The sequence below is a fragment of the Daphnia carinata genome, chromosome 7 (assembly GCF_022539665.2).
Source record: "Daphnia carinata strain CSIRO-1 chromosome 7, CSIRO_AGI_Dcar_HiC_V3, whole genome shotgun sequence".
Lineage (NCBI taxonomy): Eukaryota > Metazoa > Arthropoda > Branchiopoda > Diplostraca > Daphniidae > Daphnia > Daphnia carinata.
In genome coordinates, this window is record NC_081337.1 from 8,993,819 (window position 1) to 9,009,388 (window position 15,570).

The window sequence follows — 15,570 nt, forward strand, 5'->3', positions numbered from 1 at the left end:
TAGGTGGTAGCACATTCTGGTGCACTTTTATTTCTTCTGCAGAGGGAAGGGAGATGTCAAAAAATACTTTTCGTGACGGGTATAAAAATAAACTGGTCGGTAAAGTCTGAAAATGGATGAAGTTGGAGGGGCCAGGAGGGGCCCACCTAAATTACGCGAGATTCTCAGACGACAACGTCAAGATTCCGAGGTTTGTAGATTTATTTCATCAAAATGAGATAAGTATATCATGTTGAGTATTGAATCTTAATAGGGAACTATTGACTGTCCCGACTTGGATTTCGTGTATGATGATGCCGACAAGCATGCAAATGAAACTGCTGAACTTTACAGCTACACAGAGGGGCCAGAATTCCAAACGAATATCAGGGTAATTTAGTGTAGTGTGTTATGACAATTTGGTCACTGAAACTTTCATTTTGCTCAGGCGTTTGAAGAACTGATGGAACTCTTTCACATAAGGCCACATTGGCAAACCTTGAATGATGCAACGAGGGTTTCTGTTTTGCTCAAGCTTGCAGAACAATTGGAGCTAAGCAACAAAGCTTTGAGAATGAAAGCTGCTCGAGCAATCCTTTACATAGCTCAAGGGTGCTGGGGTGAAGTTCAGAGTGATGCAGAGCAGCAGCATTGGACTAGAAATAATGTACTCTTACTTTATAAAACTGGGATTTTTCACACATTTCTGGAACTGCTGAACTTTGAAATTGAGTAAGTAATACTTTAGAGGGAGGATTTAACAGAATCAAAGATACAAATGAAAAATTTTGTACAGAAACAGTGGCGCTGCCAATACAGCCATGAGAAAACTAGCTGTCAGTTTAGCAGATAGCTGGGATCTTCGAATTATTTTATCGGTATTCTACACCATTGTCGAAGTCTTCCGTTCATCTCAAGAAGAGGACAGCGATGAATTCAAGAAAATACAAGAAGAATTCCGAACTGAAATCGGTAAAATAAAATTCTTATAATGAAGCCAAGTCATGTTGTCCGCCATTCTCCTCTTTACACTCTTATTACCTTTGCAGCTCAACCAATTAACGATGAATTGCTTGCTGTAAAACTGCTTAGTATGGTGACCAAATTTTGCAGTGGATCATGCCCTCATTTCCCAATGAAGAAGGTCCTGTTGCTTCTGTGGAAAGTGTTGCTGGTGTCTCTTGGTGGAATGAAAGAACAAAAAGAATTAAAAGGTAATTATTTGCCTAGTGATTTCGTACTCTAGTCACCAAGGGCCCTAATTCTTATCGTGTTTATAGGGAAATATCGTGCTGAAGCGGGTTTGGCATTACCAGAAGAAGATACCATCGAAGTAACGCGAACCATGCGTGCAGCTTCCCCTCCTGCGTCAGCTGCCGACCTGCTGGAGGCTCAAAATCAGAAACCAGGTCCAGCTGCTCGTCCGTTCCGACGTGTAATTCTACAGTTCTTATCATTTATTTCATTCCATTCGCGAAAGATATTCATACCCCTGCTTTATATATTTCTTTTTTCAGACCCTAGTCAAGCAGAGTTCCTTGGATGAATCATTAACCATGGAATTGGATAATAATGATCAGGCTGATGATGAATTGAGGGAAATCGAAGAACGTCGAGCCATGGAAGAATCAGGGGAAATCCCTCAACCTCCGAGCCCACGACCTACTACACCTCCCTAGGAAAGGTATCAAGTGGGAAATGATAGATTAGTTGATGTCTAGCATAAATCTTTGTATTTTTGTAGCATTACCCTGGACTCCAAAAGTTCGCCAAAAGGATGTTGATCAGTTTCTCGATACTACACGTATGAAATTTGTCGGTTTCATGCTGCCTAACGATCGAGTATCGTTGGCAGGACTTCCTCAGCCTATCCACGAAGGAGTGCGCGTTTTGAAACAGGTATGACACGTGTAGAACTGATTCCACCCGCTTGATGCGCTTTTGGTAATGATGATACTATGCCCAGCACACTTACTTCTCATTGACGGAGATCCAAATCCAACGAGAAGAGGATATCAACAAAAACCCGGTTTCTAAAGGCCAGGAGGAGATAGCATTGACTCCGGCGGAAATCCTTTACCAGGTCTAGTTTCAGGGCCTGTGCATCTTGTTGCAACAGTTTTGCTTACTGTACAATTTTTCGCAGGCCATGTTGCCGAGCTTACCTCAGTACATGATAGCCTTGCTGAAAATCCTACTCGCTGCCGCTCCAACGTCCAAAGCCAAAACGGACTCTATTAATATTATGGCGGACGTCCTGCCGGAGGAAATGCCGTGAGTGTTAAAAAAAAAAAGGAAATCGCGATTTATTTCAATGTGCCATTTTTAGAAATTGGGGAAATCCATCTCTATTGATGTCGGATGAAATTTCCCTTCGGCCTTAAGGCCAACGTTTACGACTAATATGGATTTTTATTTTTCTCTCCCCCTTTCTCCCTGCTAGGATGACTGTATTACAGTCGATGAAGTTGGGTATTGATGTTAACCGCCATAAGGAAATTTTGGTGAAGGCCGTGGCCGCCATCCTGTTACTTCTCCTGAAACACTTGAAGATGAATCACGTCTATCAGTTTGAATTCATGTCACAGCACCTGGTCTTTGCCAATTGCATCCCACTTGTACTCAAGTTCTTCAATCAGAACATCATGGCTTACATAGGCGCCAAAAACAAGTACGTAGTAAAGGATGAGTCATTGATATTGGTATTCTTTTTTCTCCGGTTCTTAAACGATTGACATTATCGCGATTGCAGCATCGCTATCTTGGATTTCCCATCCTGCGTCATTGGCGACCAGCCAGAGTTGACAGCCGAGAGTTTGGAAATTGGTACCAATCTTCCCTACTGCTGGCGAAATCTGTTTTCATGCGTCAACTTGCTGCGCATCCTTAATAAGCTAACCAAATGGAAGCATTCGCGCATCATGGTACGTTATCGGTGGAGGCGTGGAGGCCATAATCTTATCACTCGATATTCGTCAAGTCACGATGCGATGACTGTTTTCGGTTTATTTTTGGTTTTCTTTAAATTGTGTTTACATTTTTGTCTAGATGCTAGTTGTTTTCAAATCAGCGCCCATTCTGAAGAGGACTTTGAAAGTCAAGCACGCACTCCTACAACTGTACGTTTTGAAGTTATTGAAAATGCAAACCAAATATCTGGGTCGACAGTGGCGCAAGTCAAACATGAAAACAATGAGTGCCATCTATCAAAAAGTGCGTCATCGATTAAACGATGACTGGGCCTTCGGCAACGGTGAGATATTATATTAAATACTTTCGTCAAAAAGAAAAACAAAATAGAAAATAGTAATATAATATTTGCGTACTTGGAAACTAGTATCACTCCTCATTTTGCTTTCTTTTTCTCTTTTTCATAGATCTGGATGCCAGACCGTGGGATTTCCAGGCGGAGGAATGCGCTTTACGCTCGGCCGTGGATCGCTTCAACAGTCGTCGCTACGATAAGAACTCGTCGGGATGTGTGGTAATGGTATGAATTATTTTGAAAGAGAGAAAGATGAAAGTTCATAAAACCGCATTCGATCGGCAGGATCCGGAATACGAGCCGATAGATAACTGGCTGACCAGCGTGCTTAGCCACCCTGTGGAGTTGACCGACGAGTTCAAGCGCCACTACGAGATCTGGCTTCAACAGGAAGTCTTTCAGGCCTCGATCGACTGGGATCAGTTGGTCGCCTCTCATCTCATATGATCACGCCCCTGCCGTGTCTATTTAAATGTTTTTTAAGAGGCAAAACATTCAATCTACCCCAGCGCGCTTAGTCGCACGACCAATTAGCGAGCGTATCGAAAGTGAGCCCGGGCTTTTCCTTTTCTTCTTTTACGAAGGCAAACAACAGTGGCAGGAAACACCCATGAGTCGCGATATGACGAGCTAGATCCTATTTAATCGCGAGAGAGAGGAGTCCCGTAACATAAAATTGATCGATTCATTTAGCATCCGTTAGAACGAAAAAGAGAAGTTTGTTTTTCTGGTTTTTCCCATTCTTGCATTGCATTTTTCGTACACATTCGTACTGGCTCATTGTACAAAAAAAAAAGAAAGGAAAACATTGTTGCTTCATTTCGTCATTTCTTTTTTTAAAAAAAGAAAATGGAGGGAGAAAAATCGGCCGTGAGCCTCTTTCCCGTTCGTGCCAGGCGCTGAACGCTCTGGGTTGTAATCTTGGTGTGTATAGGGGCAAGGGGAATTCCCAGCAACCGTGAAAACTAAATGGGTTTTCCTCGTTCCTTTGTAAAGAATGGAAAAAAAAAGGTTTCCTTTTACTTTGCGCTGACCTCATTTTCAAAATATTTCTTGTCGTCATGCTGCCATCTTGTATACCATTTATGGTTTATTTCACTTCCCATTGGACACGCACCCGATCTCGTTGTACTTTTTGACATTCGGTCGTTCAAGAAACTGGAAATTCAAAAACAAATGAAGTCTTGGGGACTTGAAACTGGACAGCATTCCTCCGTCTCCAGTTGAAGATGCTGTTCTTCAGTTGTGGTTCACACTGGTGAAGCAGCCTTGATGCAAGAAGGTCAACTCCAAGGCCGCGAGTACATCGGCCGCGCGCGCGCTTGCACCAGGCGACGGCCAAGACCGAGGGCGTCTTATTCTTTTTTTCAAATATGCTTTTGCGTACGTGGTGGACTTGCGTGGATGGATGGAAACCCACGAAACGCAATAGAAGCGAATTGCATTCGAATCTTGTTCTTGAGCGCGCGCTAGCGGACATTGGACTCATGTCATTTCGCCCAGTCTTGAAAATATTCCATGTCAGGTTTCGTTGTAGAATACGAGTAAAACCATCCAAAAAGGAATGGCGAAGGAGGAAAAAAAAAAGGAGGCAACATTTGTGACGAAGCTTCCCCACCAATTGGCCTTTCTTAAATGGTGTAACCCGACCGTGAACATGAAAAAGAGAAGGGGGATGCGTTACCGCTCATTGAACACTAGAAATTCATTCTCAAGGAGAGAAAAGAGAAGGAATTCAATTTTTCTTTAGACTGGACAGATGAAATGGTTCGCTATTTTTTTTCTCAATAGTTTTCCAGATTTATTTCTCTTCTTTTTTTCGAGCCTCGTGTTATACGGTTGACTTGGGTTTATGCCGAGCCGCTCGCGTCATTGACCATGTTGGCCATAGTTTATATATAGGAGCAGAGAAGTGTAGGAACAAGGTGAACTAAATAAAAGAAAAAACCCTGTAGGTATATATATACATATCAGGAAGACACCAACACCTACCTGAAAATAGAAAAAAAAAGGACGGTTGAATTGGTTCGGCCGTGACCATCGACACCTACCGGCCTCTTTACCTCATTGGGGAAATACGAAAGAAGAAAAAAAAAGAAACAGCTGCCGTCTGGAAGAGCAGGTGGAATGTCGGTTTTGTTTTTCTATCCCCTCTCCTATTTTTGTTACCCTTTGTAGTAGTGCGTTTACAAAAGATTTTACAAGGGGGAGAAGAAGAAAGGGATACAACTTTGATTTCAAAGCTTTTTTTTTCTCTTTTTCCTCAATCTAGTTTATTTGAATTTTCAACTGACAGGTTTATTTAAGATCGTAAAAATTGATACGATGACAAGACCGAACAAGAACGATTTGAACAAAATGACAGACAAGAATATGAGAGCAATCAAGGGTCAAAACGAAATCCAACTACGGGGTATTCTTAATCTGTTCACGCACTTATTTAATGATTCGCGTCCAGGTATTGACCTTGCCATGGTTGATGCAATCTTCTCCGACGTTGATGGGCGTATATGCATCAGACGAATGTCAAGCCACACACACCACAACGTGAGTTCTGTCTGTCCTTTTTATTATTTATGTTTTGTTTATAATTTTCTGTTTTTCTATCACGGCCGTTTTGGGTCCATGCTGTGCCGTCGTGGCTTCTACATTACGGCGTATATGTATAATAGCGGCGGGTAGCAGTGAGACCTTGGGAGGTTATCGGCACCTAATCCCGGTCCAACGTCCGCACCTATCGGTGCGCACAGTCGTCAAGGAAAAAGAAGGTTGGTGGGGGAATGTTTTTTGTGTAATTTTTTTTTGCTGAATTTGAGGGGGTGGTAGTAGCGGTAGTCAGTGGGGGGAGATGCTGGACCTTGGGTTTTGGGCAGTGGTTGCGCATGTATTGCCAATGTTCCTGGGAAGGCATTGAGAAACACGTAACAACAAAAACAGTTCTTGGTAACTGGGAGGACGAGATAGGAAATAATCTAAGCGAGCATTGTCCAGGTATCGAAATGTTTTTTTGCGTAACGTGCCGTAAACGAGGCCGTCATTACTTGGCATGCCCACCTGTGTCTGGCAGATGGTCGGTTGACAAGACCTCCGCCGAGAAAGAAGAGGGTTCAAAAAAACCATCATTACAATACGCAAACACTCGCACAGGTTCGACTCTATTTTGCTGTTTTTACCTGGAAAACCGATTGGAGTAGCCTCAGTGACAACCTCGTTCTAGAAAAAAAAAAGACTCATCACCTGTTCTGACCACCTGCCCGTCTGACTAGCAAGAAGGAAGAAAAAAAAATCATCTCCTTTTTTGTTATTCTCACTCATCGCTCGATTTTTGTATTGTTGTCGAACATTTTTCAGAAGGTATTTGGAATTGTTCATCTGTCTATATGCACGTAATCTATCGAAAACTATTCCGTAATAAAGCCAAGATATTTACAAGGGCAGAGAGAGGGGGGAATACAAGTGACTAGAGAACAAACAAAACGACGAGTGGGTACGGTTGAATTATAATGTTGTGATAAGCTGGCTAGCTGCCCGGTGGCATTGCACCATCAAAACAGTTAGCAGCTTAATATAGAAGAAAAAAATACCGGAGAAATTTGGACATTCAACGCTCTAGTGCCTCAGGAAGGAATGGCACGGAGCATTTGAAAAGAGAGGAAAAAAAAACTGCGCATCTTTTTTCTTCTTCTTCTTTTTGCATCTTGGGAAAGCAGCGACCTGTCGACGGCGGCGGCTCCCGCCGCTCCGGGTGGGAAAAACCCAAAACAGAACCAGCCAAACGCAACGGACCACCTTGTGACGTCGCAACGCCGGGCGCCAGACGGCCTTTGAAGGAAAGTGAGGCTCAGCTATTTCAACCTTATCCAATGCAATCCGGCTCCCTTTATCTCTCACAGGGAATATAGAGTCTCAAAAAAAACCAAAATTCGGTGCGTACAGACGTTCTCATTTCTTTTTTTAAGCTTCTTGTCCGCCATATTTTTGACGAGCGTCTGGACTGAAATGAAAATAAAAATGAAAATTTCTTAATATAAAAGCAAAAGAAAAAACGATCAAAGAAATGAAATACAGACATTTTGTTTATTTATTCTAAAGCTGGTAATGAACGAAAGAATAGAGAAAAATAAACCCGTTTTCTACCTGTCTAAACGCAAAAAAACTAAAAATGGTCTCTCTCTATACACCAAGAAAAAAACCCGAAGCTGTGACATAACTGTGCTTTCTATATCACCATGGTTGCGATGAGCTTTCGCAAGTTGACAATGAAGTTGGTGTGGTCTCACCGTGAAAAAAAAAGCTGCTTCATTTCTTTGTTGTTGTTCCCTTTTCCAAGTGGAGGTAACACACTTTTTCCAGACAGAAGATAGAAAGGTTTCTCACTGCGCCGGAATCCGGCTGTTGTTGTGCGCGTGTATCATAAAAAGAAAATGTCTAGGTCAGGTGTGGCCGTGTGTGGGTTTGGTACCTTGGGCTCCTTTCACGCAGAGCGTGAATTTTGTTTCTCTTTTCTCTCTCTCTCGTCCTAAACATTTGTCTCGTTTTTAATTGATCCGTAACGGTACCTGGAGCCACTCCCTATGGCGGTCGAAATCAGATCGATAAAAGTGAACATTCAAATTGATTTCCTCACCATGCGTCTACACGAATTTGACTTGCAAAATTGCGGAATATAAACGAAGCCATCAATTAACCTTCGCTTTATTTGTTTTTAGATGAACTTGAACGTTTTTATTGGACGTATAAGAAGTAAGAATAGAATTGCCCTGTTACTATGGCACGCTGTTTGACCCATTTTTTTTTTTAAATAGAGAATTCAGGTTGTATCGTGTGAAATTTATTTGGATAAATTTATAGACATTCTGCACCATCATCTAGTGACAATCTATGTTCCAGTAATTAAAACAACACACTTGAAAGGGAACTTTAGACACCCTCGCTCCTAAGAAAATACAACGAAATTTAAGCCCGACTTTTTACTAACAAAATTTGACTAAAAAATATTGATTTGGAACTGGTAAAAAAGCAACATGTTAGAACCCAAGCTGAATGGTGGTTTCCAATAAAATATTTGCTTTACCGTTGATTGTGTAATTTTCGAATTAAACGCAGTCAAAGTGGTTGCACATCAACCCCTTTGAATTCAAATAAATCAAAAACTACAAGTCTCCCATTAAAACAATGCCGATTTTCGTGATTCTCGTTCAATTTTGAGTAAGAATCAAGTGTTTTTAGACTATGTCCGGATTTGACCAAAAATCGCAAAAGTGAGAAGGCTATAGCCTTCCCACTTTTTCAATTTTTGAGAATTTGGGACATGTCTCAGAACTGAATGAAACTGAGCTATTTTGGTCGAAACTGAACGAGGATTTTGAATATTCAGTCAGATTTGGCGAAATCGAATCGGTTGTCAAGTTATGAAACAAATAATGCCCCCAATGAATACGACGTTTTCCATTTCTAAGGTCATACCTAAAAAACTAAAAGTCTCACATTAAAACAATGCCGATTTTCGTGATCCTCGTTTAATTTCGGGTGGGAATCAAGTGTTTTTAGCCAATGTCCGGATTTGACCAAAAATCGCAAAAGTGGGAAGGCTATAGCCTTTGCACTTTTTCATTTTTGGGTAAATTTCAAATTTAGTTTAAAATACATGATTTCGATTCATAATTGAATATGAATCACGAAAATTCAATTTATTTTTCGATTGGCCTTATGGTTTTTTAATTAAACGTAAAAAACAAAACAAAAAAAAATCAGTCTTATTTAGTCGGGCTTAATAATTTTACCTGCAAAAACTGAAACTCATTGGAATTGGTTGACCATCACAGAATATACTCAAAATTGAATGCTGATGTCGGGAAAATTGTTATTTTTTTCATTAAGACAACGGATTTTTTAATACAGCGAATATTTCACAATGCCAGCGCGCCAGTACGCTACAGCGCAGAAAATAAAGGGTGCTAACAGAACTTCCTTTTCTTTTCTTTTCAAAATGGCTGCTTTAAGGAGAAAACCAAAAGCTAAATCGAAATCAGCGTTCAATTTTCATTATACTGTGTGATTTTCATCGAATTTCAAGAGATGTCGTTTTTGGCCGATTTTGACAAAAGTAAGAAGGCTATAGCCTTCTCACTTTTTCAATTTTTGAGAATTTGGGACATGTCTCAGAACTGAATGAAATTGAGCCTTTTTGATCGAAATTGAGCGAGGATTTCGAATATTAAGTCAGATTTGGCGAAATCTGGTCGGTTATAAAATTATGGCAAAAATGATGGCCTCAATGAACATAGCGTTTTTCATTTCTAAGGTTCTACCGCAAAAACTACAAGTCTCACTTTAAAAAGAACCTGATTTTCGTGATCCTCGTTCAATTTAGAAATCTAAGATACATTTTAATAACTAAATATTATGTTTTAAAAAATTTGAAAAAAAAGTCGGGCTTATTTTTGTCGGACTTATTTTTTTTTAAGCCCGACAAATTAGCGAATCGCATGTTGTTATGTTACGTACGTAACCAGCAGCATTAAAACTGGATCAACAACTAAAATTCCTCATGTAGTTTTGTTTTTATTTATGAAACGAAACGATGGAAATCCCCTGCACAGTTTCTACCTTCTTTTTTCCTTGGTGCTGATAATGCTCGAGAAATTGAACAACAAACTCGTTTGAAAAAAATTAAAAAGGCAATGAAAAAAATTCGGATCGGCTTCGATCTAGCAAATACGAGAAAAGCTGATAATTCTTAGTACTAAAAACAAGTTGAGGTGTGCTCATTAAAAACATGACGTGGAATGACATAGGTCTTGATTGCAAGTTTTGGCACGTACCCGAGTACATTTGCCGTACCTGGAGCGGGGTATTCCCGGGTTTGTCTTTAAAACAATTGGCATCTGTCAATTCTTGCTTGCTGCCAAACTTGTATTAGTTTTCTTAATATGGTAAAGACATCCAAAAGTAATACATTTGATATGGGTGGGGTTCGTTCAAAAGTAGCCTTGTTAAGACCACAATCTAAGAGAATGCTGACTTTGATATTTTAATACATACCTTCAGTGTATAATCTGCTATGTAAATAAAGCTTTTTTTTTTGTCCTTTACGTTTTTGTTTTGTTTGGGATGTCAACAATAATACAAGGACCCAACTGAACCTCCTGTTGAATGACGTCAAGAAGATGCACCGTGTCCTGAAGGATCATCCGTAATCTGGTGCATTGACAAACAACAGCTTAAATCGTCAACGTTTCGTTTTCGACTTGATCAAACTCCAACGAAAAGAAAACAAAAGCATTTACGTAATCAAATTCTGTAGAATAAACATCACGGTGTCGTCGCGTGTTTCCTAAACGTAGAGTTTAAATAGGACAAAAGACAGCAGATAGGAAACAATCCACAAAATGTGTATTTAAAACGTTTTAGTTGTCTCGTAAACCGGAAAAATGGTGAAGGTTTCGTTCATAATTATGAGCTAGCGATGACGGTAACGAAGAAGGAACTTGAACTTTCTAAAATTAAAAACAATTATCTTTGTCTTGAGAAAATTTCACGGATTAGAAACGAATCGCCACTATGTCTGGAAAAAATTTTTTTTTTTGGGGGGTGTTAATATTCAATCGTGTCGGTAGGGAAAGCGGGACTTGGCAGCGGCAGACGGCTGTGGAGGCCAAGGTAAAAATCAGTCGCAATGGCGGAACCAGCTCGCCCTCCATTTCGTTCACGTGTAATAGCTGCCTCCTTTTAATGCTTTCATTGTTTCACACCTGACTTGACGGTCTTCGTTATATTGTTAGTTCTAAAAATAGCTATTATGTGTTTTAAGGTAGTGTATATACGCACGGACAATTATCAACGGCTGTTGTCGCCGAATCGACCACACACAAACCGGATGATTTTTTTCCCTCCCCGATTTCAATTCCAAGTGTAAGAGATCGAGGGGTGTGTCTCTTCACGATCCCACCCTTTTTTTCAAATACGACTCGGCGTCTGATCTACTTCTTTCTGGCGGCGTGACGGAGCCAGTCGCATTTTCTCTAGCGGGAGCGCACGGAGACGGCCTCAATCGTGCAGCACTTGCCGTTAGAAAGCGAGGCTACTGCGCAGTACGGCGACGTTGCGGCGCGGCCTCAAGTATAAAGCGGAATTTCCCAATCATGACGTCAAAGGCAATCAGTATTTCATCAGTTATATTATCATGAGGCACATAACACACAAGCAAAACCGAAAAAACACTTGATTTCGAACACACACAAAACGGTTTGGGGAAATGACACAAAAAACAAACAAAAATTTCCAATTTCTGGCTAGAAAAATAGGCGAATTTTCACACTTTTGACACGGCGCGTCATATTTACAAACAGAATATCTGTACAATAAATTCATAGTCGAATGACAGGAGAATCGCGAGGATCACACACTCGGCACGTCAGTTTCAGGAGTAAGGCACGTTGGCATACATGATATCTTTTTTATACATAATACACACGCCAGGACTGATTTTTCTTCTTTAAAGATTGCATAGGAACTCTTCTTTTTGACGTCTCCCTGTGCCGTTTACACACACATACTGCTCTTCTCCAACGATTCCATTTATTACCCTGAGCGCACGATTGTTATTTGCTTAGTGTCTCTCTCCATTTTTCCCGACATGGTCGTTATAGGATGTGCCGGAAAAGAAGGAAAGACTTGCGTCATTTAGTATGAGACGACAGCAAACAACATCAGTTTTTTTGTTTCCTTTTTACACGATTTTCACTTTTTTCTTAAATAAAGACTTGCAGGAGAGACGGAAAAAGATCTTTGGTCCATAGACACCGCTGACTACGGTGATGGATGTGAAAGTTATTTAAAGCTAAGGGGTCAACAACAGCAGAGTTCTGACTGTTAGTGAGCCCATTGCTCCTCGTGATAGATGACTGCTTCCATGGCGTACTCGCAATCTAGCAGGTCGACTTCCTCTGTCATGCTGTTGCGCGAAGAAGAAGCTGTCGATGCAGATGGTGTCAGCGAGTAAGGCAAAGATCCTCCCAACGTGAAGGAGGCGCGACGAGGGGAAGGGACGGGGATGGATCCTGCGCTGGATGAAGGCAAAACAGATGGCGAGGATGCATCCATTGCGGAAAGACAATCTATTGGTGAAGCGTCGTCGACTTTGGTCACTTCCACATCGGGATAGAACCACGGATGAGTGAGGATTTGCTCAAGACTCGGCCGATCGGCTGGGGAGTACTCGAGGAGGTTTCGGATCAGATCCTGGCATTGCCGAGATACGAGTTGGTGGCCCGAGCTGGTAGTTGGGAAGTTGAGGACGGCACTGACGATTTGCTCGTTCTCCTCGAAAGGAATGTCACCACAGACCATGTCGTAGAGCAAGATGCCCATGGACCAGACGGTGGCGGGCATGCCCATGTATCTCCGGTGGTTGATCCATTCGGGTGGTGAATAGACTCTCGTTCCTGAGAAATAAAAGAAAACATTTAAATGTTTTGTTTCATTGATGCGAGAAGTGAACGTTGTTGCTAAGGGCTCGTGATAAGAGAAAAAAAAGGGATGGCTGAGTTCCTGTTTTAGAAGGCTCAAGTACGGGTCAACGAGTGCGTTCGTTTGTTGCTATCTCAAACCACGCCTCCTGCTCTTTTTATTTTCTTTCTCAAATTTTGGTAGAAGATTGACGAGTTTCTTCGAAAAAAGGAAAATACATGCTGCACACAGAAGTTTGGCCATCACGTGACGCGCCAACTGTTCCGTGTGTATAAATAGGCGAACGAAAAGAAGGAAAGCCAACGGTATATAACTCTGAGAGCTAACTCCCTCCCCATCCCCTACTGGTCAGAGCTGCGTCATCGGTCTGGGAATGTGCGCGCGTGTGACGGGTCTGTTAAAATAGCTAACCTCCACAATAAGCAAAACGGGGAGGGGGCGGAAACCCAAGAAGAGGAAGCTCTACGGTGGACTTGTTGCCAACACGGGACCTCAGATATCTTTTTTTTTTCGAAAAGGACCTTAACTTGAGGAAAAATAAAGACATAAAAGTTGTCGAAACTCACCATCGAAATCGGTGAAGTAGGTGTCTTTGACGTACGCGCCAGAGCCAAAGTCGATCAGCTTCAGGGTCAGGGTTTTCAAATCCACCAAAATGTTTTCGTCCTATAAAAAAAATACAAAAATGTTAGTAAAATTCCTAATTTTTCAAGAAAACCTGCTAAGCGCAAAAAATGCAGTTTCTATCAAAAAGAAATGAATATATTTACCTTAATGTCACGGTGAACGACTCCGGCTCGATGGCACTGGATGACGGCTTCGACCACCTGGCGGAAAAAGTTCTTGGCCATAGATTCGGGTAGAGCGCCTCGTTCCGTGATAAAGTCAAAGAGATCCTTGCACGATTCCATCCGCTCCATAACGACGACAAATACGTCGCCCATGTCGCAAGCGTCGAGCAACTTGACGACGCCGTTGCAGTGCGACACCTGACGAAGCAGACAGTATTCCAGGGGTACTCTTGTATCGTTCACCTGTTAGCAAAAAAATAAATAAATAAATAAAATTATTACATTTTACATACATAGATTGTTACATCTTCTTATACGAACATAGCCCCATAGAGAGCGTGCTTGCTTCTACCACCCGTAGAGTATCGTTTAACCCGGAGGTTAAGCGAAACCCCCCGCTACAACGAGCGTTTTAATAAATCACGCAACGAGAGGAAAAGTCAAACGACAACTTACTTGGCCCCAAGCGGTGACGGAACTTTTCGGGACGTGCTTAATGGCCACGGGGAGGCCGTCGCGGACGCGAGTTCCCGCGTAGACGGTGCCGAATCCGCCTTTGCCCAGGACGTGACCAACTCGGTAGCTACGAGCGAAGGTCTCTCGGTCGCTCAGAAGTGGCTGAGAAGTCACCGACGACATACTCGGGCGATTTCCGTTTGACATGGCAACTACATAGAATAGAAAAAGAACATTTTTGAGTCAGTCAGTCAAGGTTTCGAATTTAGGTCAAGAGATGGCGCGCGCAGTGTCTTAGAAAACTCCAAGACGCTGGGGCGGGCGCGCGCGCGCGCCAAAGACCGTTGTACACTGCATTGGAATGCGCGCGCCCAAGACAAGCCCCCCGATCAGAGGGAAAGGGAAAAAAACCAAGATAATTTATTTTTCCTTGATGGGGGCCCGTGTCACGCATACGTTTTTCTTAGGAATAAATCGACTTACCGTATGCGTCGTCTTTATCCGTGCGTTTGCCTGGCGTCAGAACACTACACAATTTTCGGGTAAACATGATGATTTCTATTTCGTTTTCTGAAGGGACGTTAAATAGGATAAACCGAATTGACGATTCGGTTGTAAATGTTTTGAGACTTGTCTTTTGTTTTGTTTCTTCTTCGAAATGATTGTTGGGATTCACCAAACAAATACTACACAGTTAACTCTCCTAACGCGGGGGCACTTTAAGGGCAAAGAAGAGCCACGGGAAGGAGGTTGCTGCTGTAATTAGTAAACAGAGCACTACTGTGAACTCGCTAGAAGCTCCAACGGAACTGAATGCTGCACAACGTGGGCGCTCCTGTTTATGGACGCGGCCTCGATGTAACCCTCCGCCATCCATCGAACATAGCCCCCCATACTCCAAAGTTGACATGACCTTAGGGCAAAGAACAAATCCTAGAAGCCCCACAAGGGTTTGATTCAAACCATCCCACCCTGGATAATTAATCGGGTAAATTAACTACGAAACAGTTCGGATCTACGTAGCGTCAGCGGAGCAAGCGCACCAAATCCCAACTCCGTCTAGACTAACGCCCACTGTGCGGTGGGGTAGCGGGTGGAATGTCTGTACTCTCCACTTCTTCTACTCACACACACACACACACACAAACACTACCTTGCAAGGCAGCTCTCTTGGGAATACCAAAACACACCCCTCCCTCCACCATCCGGTGAAGGTTCCTTGGCCTGTAGAACCCGCCAAAAAAGAAGAAAAGAAACGGTGGGGGGAAGTGTAAAATCCTCCAAGAAGGTCGGGAAAACGCGTTGGCAGCCATTCATTTTTGGAGGGAAAAATAAGAGGGAAAAAAATCTCTTGTCTCATTTTCAGGGAAACGAAGGAATTTCACCTCCTTTTCAAAAAAACTCCCAGCAAAAACAACATATCATACATTGCAATCTAAATAACCTTAAGACAAATAATCAGCTTTTTTAAATACCTTGATGAGAGACGAAATTATCTGAGCTACAAATCTTCTTCTTGGATTGGCAAATTGTAAAAAATTTTAACTTAAAACAAGAGGAAAAATTTGGACGAAATTCTATTGGAAATTGAGATGCACTCACGCCGGA

At 42.0% G+C, this 15,570-nt stretch overlaps 2 protein-coding genes across 3 annotated transcripts; one reads left to right on the plus strand and one right to left on the minus strand.

The window, feature by feature from the left end:
- The first annotated feature begins 29 nt into the window (after nucleotides 1-29).
- LOC130704324 (striatin-interacting protein 1 homolog) lies at nucleotides 30-4,071 on the plus strand. The gene is given in 16 exon segments (XM_057525801.2): nucleotides 30-190; nucleotides 254-370; nucleotides 428-711; nucleotides 776-951; nucleotides 1,029-1,193; nucleotides 1,260-1,414; nucleotides 1,497-1,651; nucleotides 1,653-1,663; nucleotides 1,724-1,878; nucleotides 1,946-2,062; nucleotides 2,126-2,253; nucleotides 2,423-2,650; nucleotides 2,732-2,903; nucleotides 3,028-3,232; nucleotides 3,357-3,469; nucleotides 3,530-4,071. Coding segments are annotated over 16 exon segments (2,421 nt in total). The 5' UTR covers nucleotides 30-112; the 3' UTR covers nucleotides 3,692-4,071.
- Nucleotides 4,072-12,116: 8,045 nt separating this feature from the next.
- Nucleotides 12,117-15,570, minus strand: LOC130704268 (serine/threonine-protein kinase pim-3-like). 2 transcript variants are annotated; one of them, XM_059496135.1, is made up of 5 exons: nucleotides 15,438-15,570; nucleotides 13,963-14,174; nucleotides 13,486-13,749; nucleotides 13,282-13,381; nucleotides 12,117-12,690 (listed from the first exon to the last, which is right to left on the minus strand). In XM_059496135.1, exons 2-5 carry the CDS (start codon nucleotides 14,167-14,169, stop codon nucleotides 12,119-12,121), a joined length of 1,143 nt encoding a protein of 380 aa, XP_059352118.1. In that variant the 5' UTR covers nucleotides 14,170-14,174; nucleotides 15,438-15,570; the 3' UTR covers nucleotides 12,117-12,118. The 2 variants fall into 2 exon arrangements, with proteins under 2 accessions (XP_059352118.1, XP_057381733.1); XM_057525750.2 differs by lacking the exon at nucleotides 15,438-15,570 and adding an exon at nucleotides 14,446-14,787.

Coding starts and splice junctions, on each gene's coding strand:
- LOC130704268 (XM_057525750.2), bottom strand. CDS start 14,512: ATGTTTACCCGAAAATTGTGTAGTGTTCTGACGCCAGGCAAACGCACG. Junction 14,175..14,445: donor GGATAAAGACGACGCATACG/GTAAGTCGATTT, acceptor TATTCTATGTAG/TTGCCATGTCAAACGGAAAT. Junction 13,382..13,485: donor TCGTTCACCGTGACATTAAG/GTAAATATATTC, acceptor TTTTTTTTATAG/GACGAAAACATTTTGGTGGA.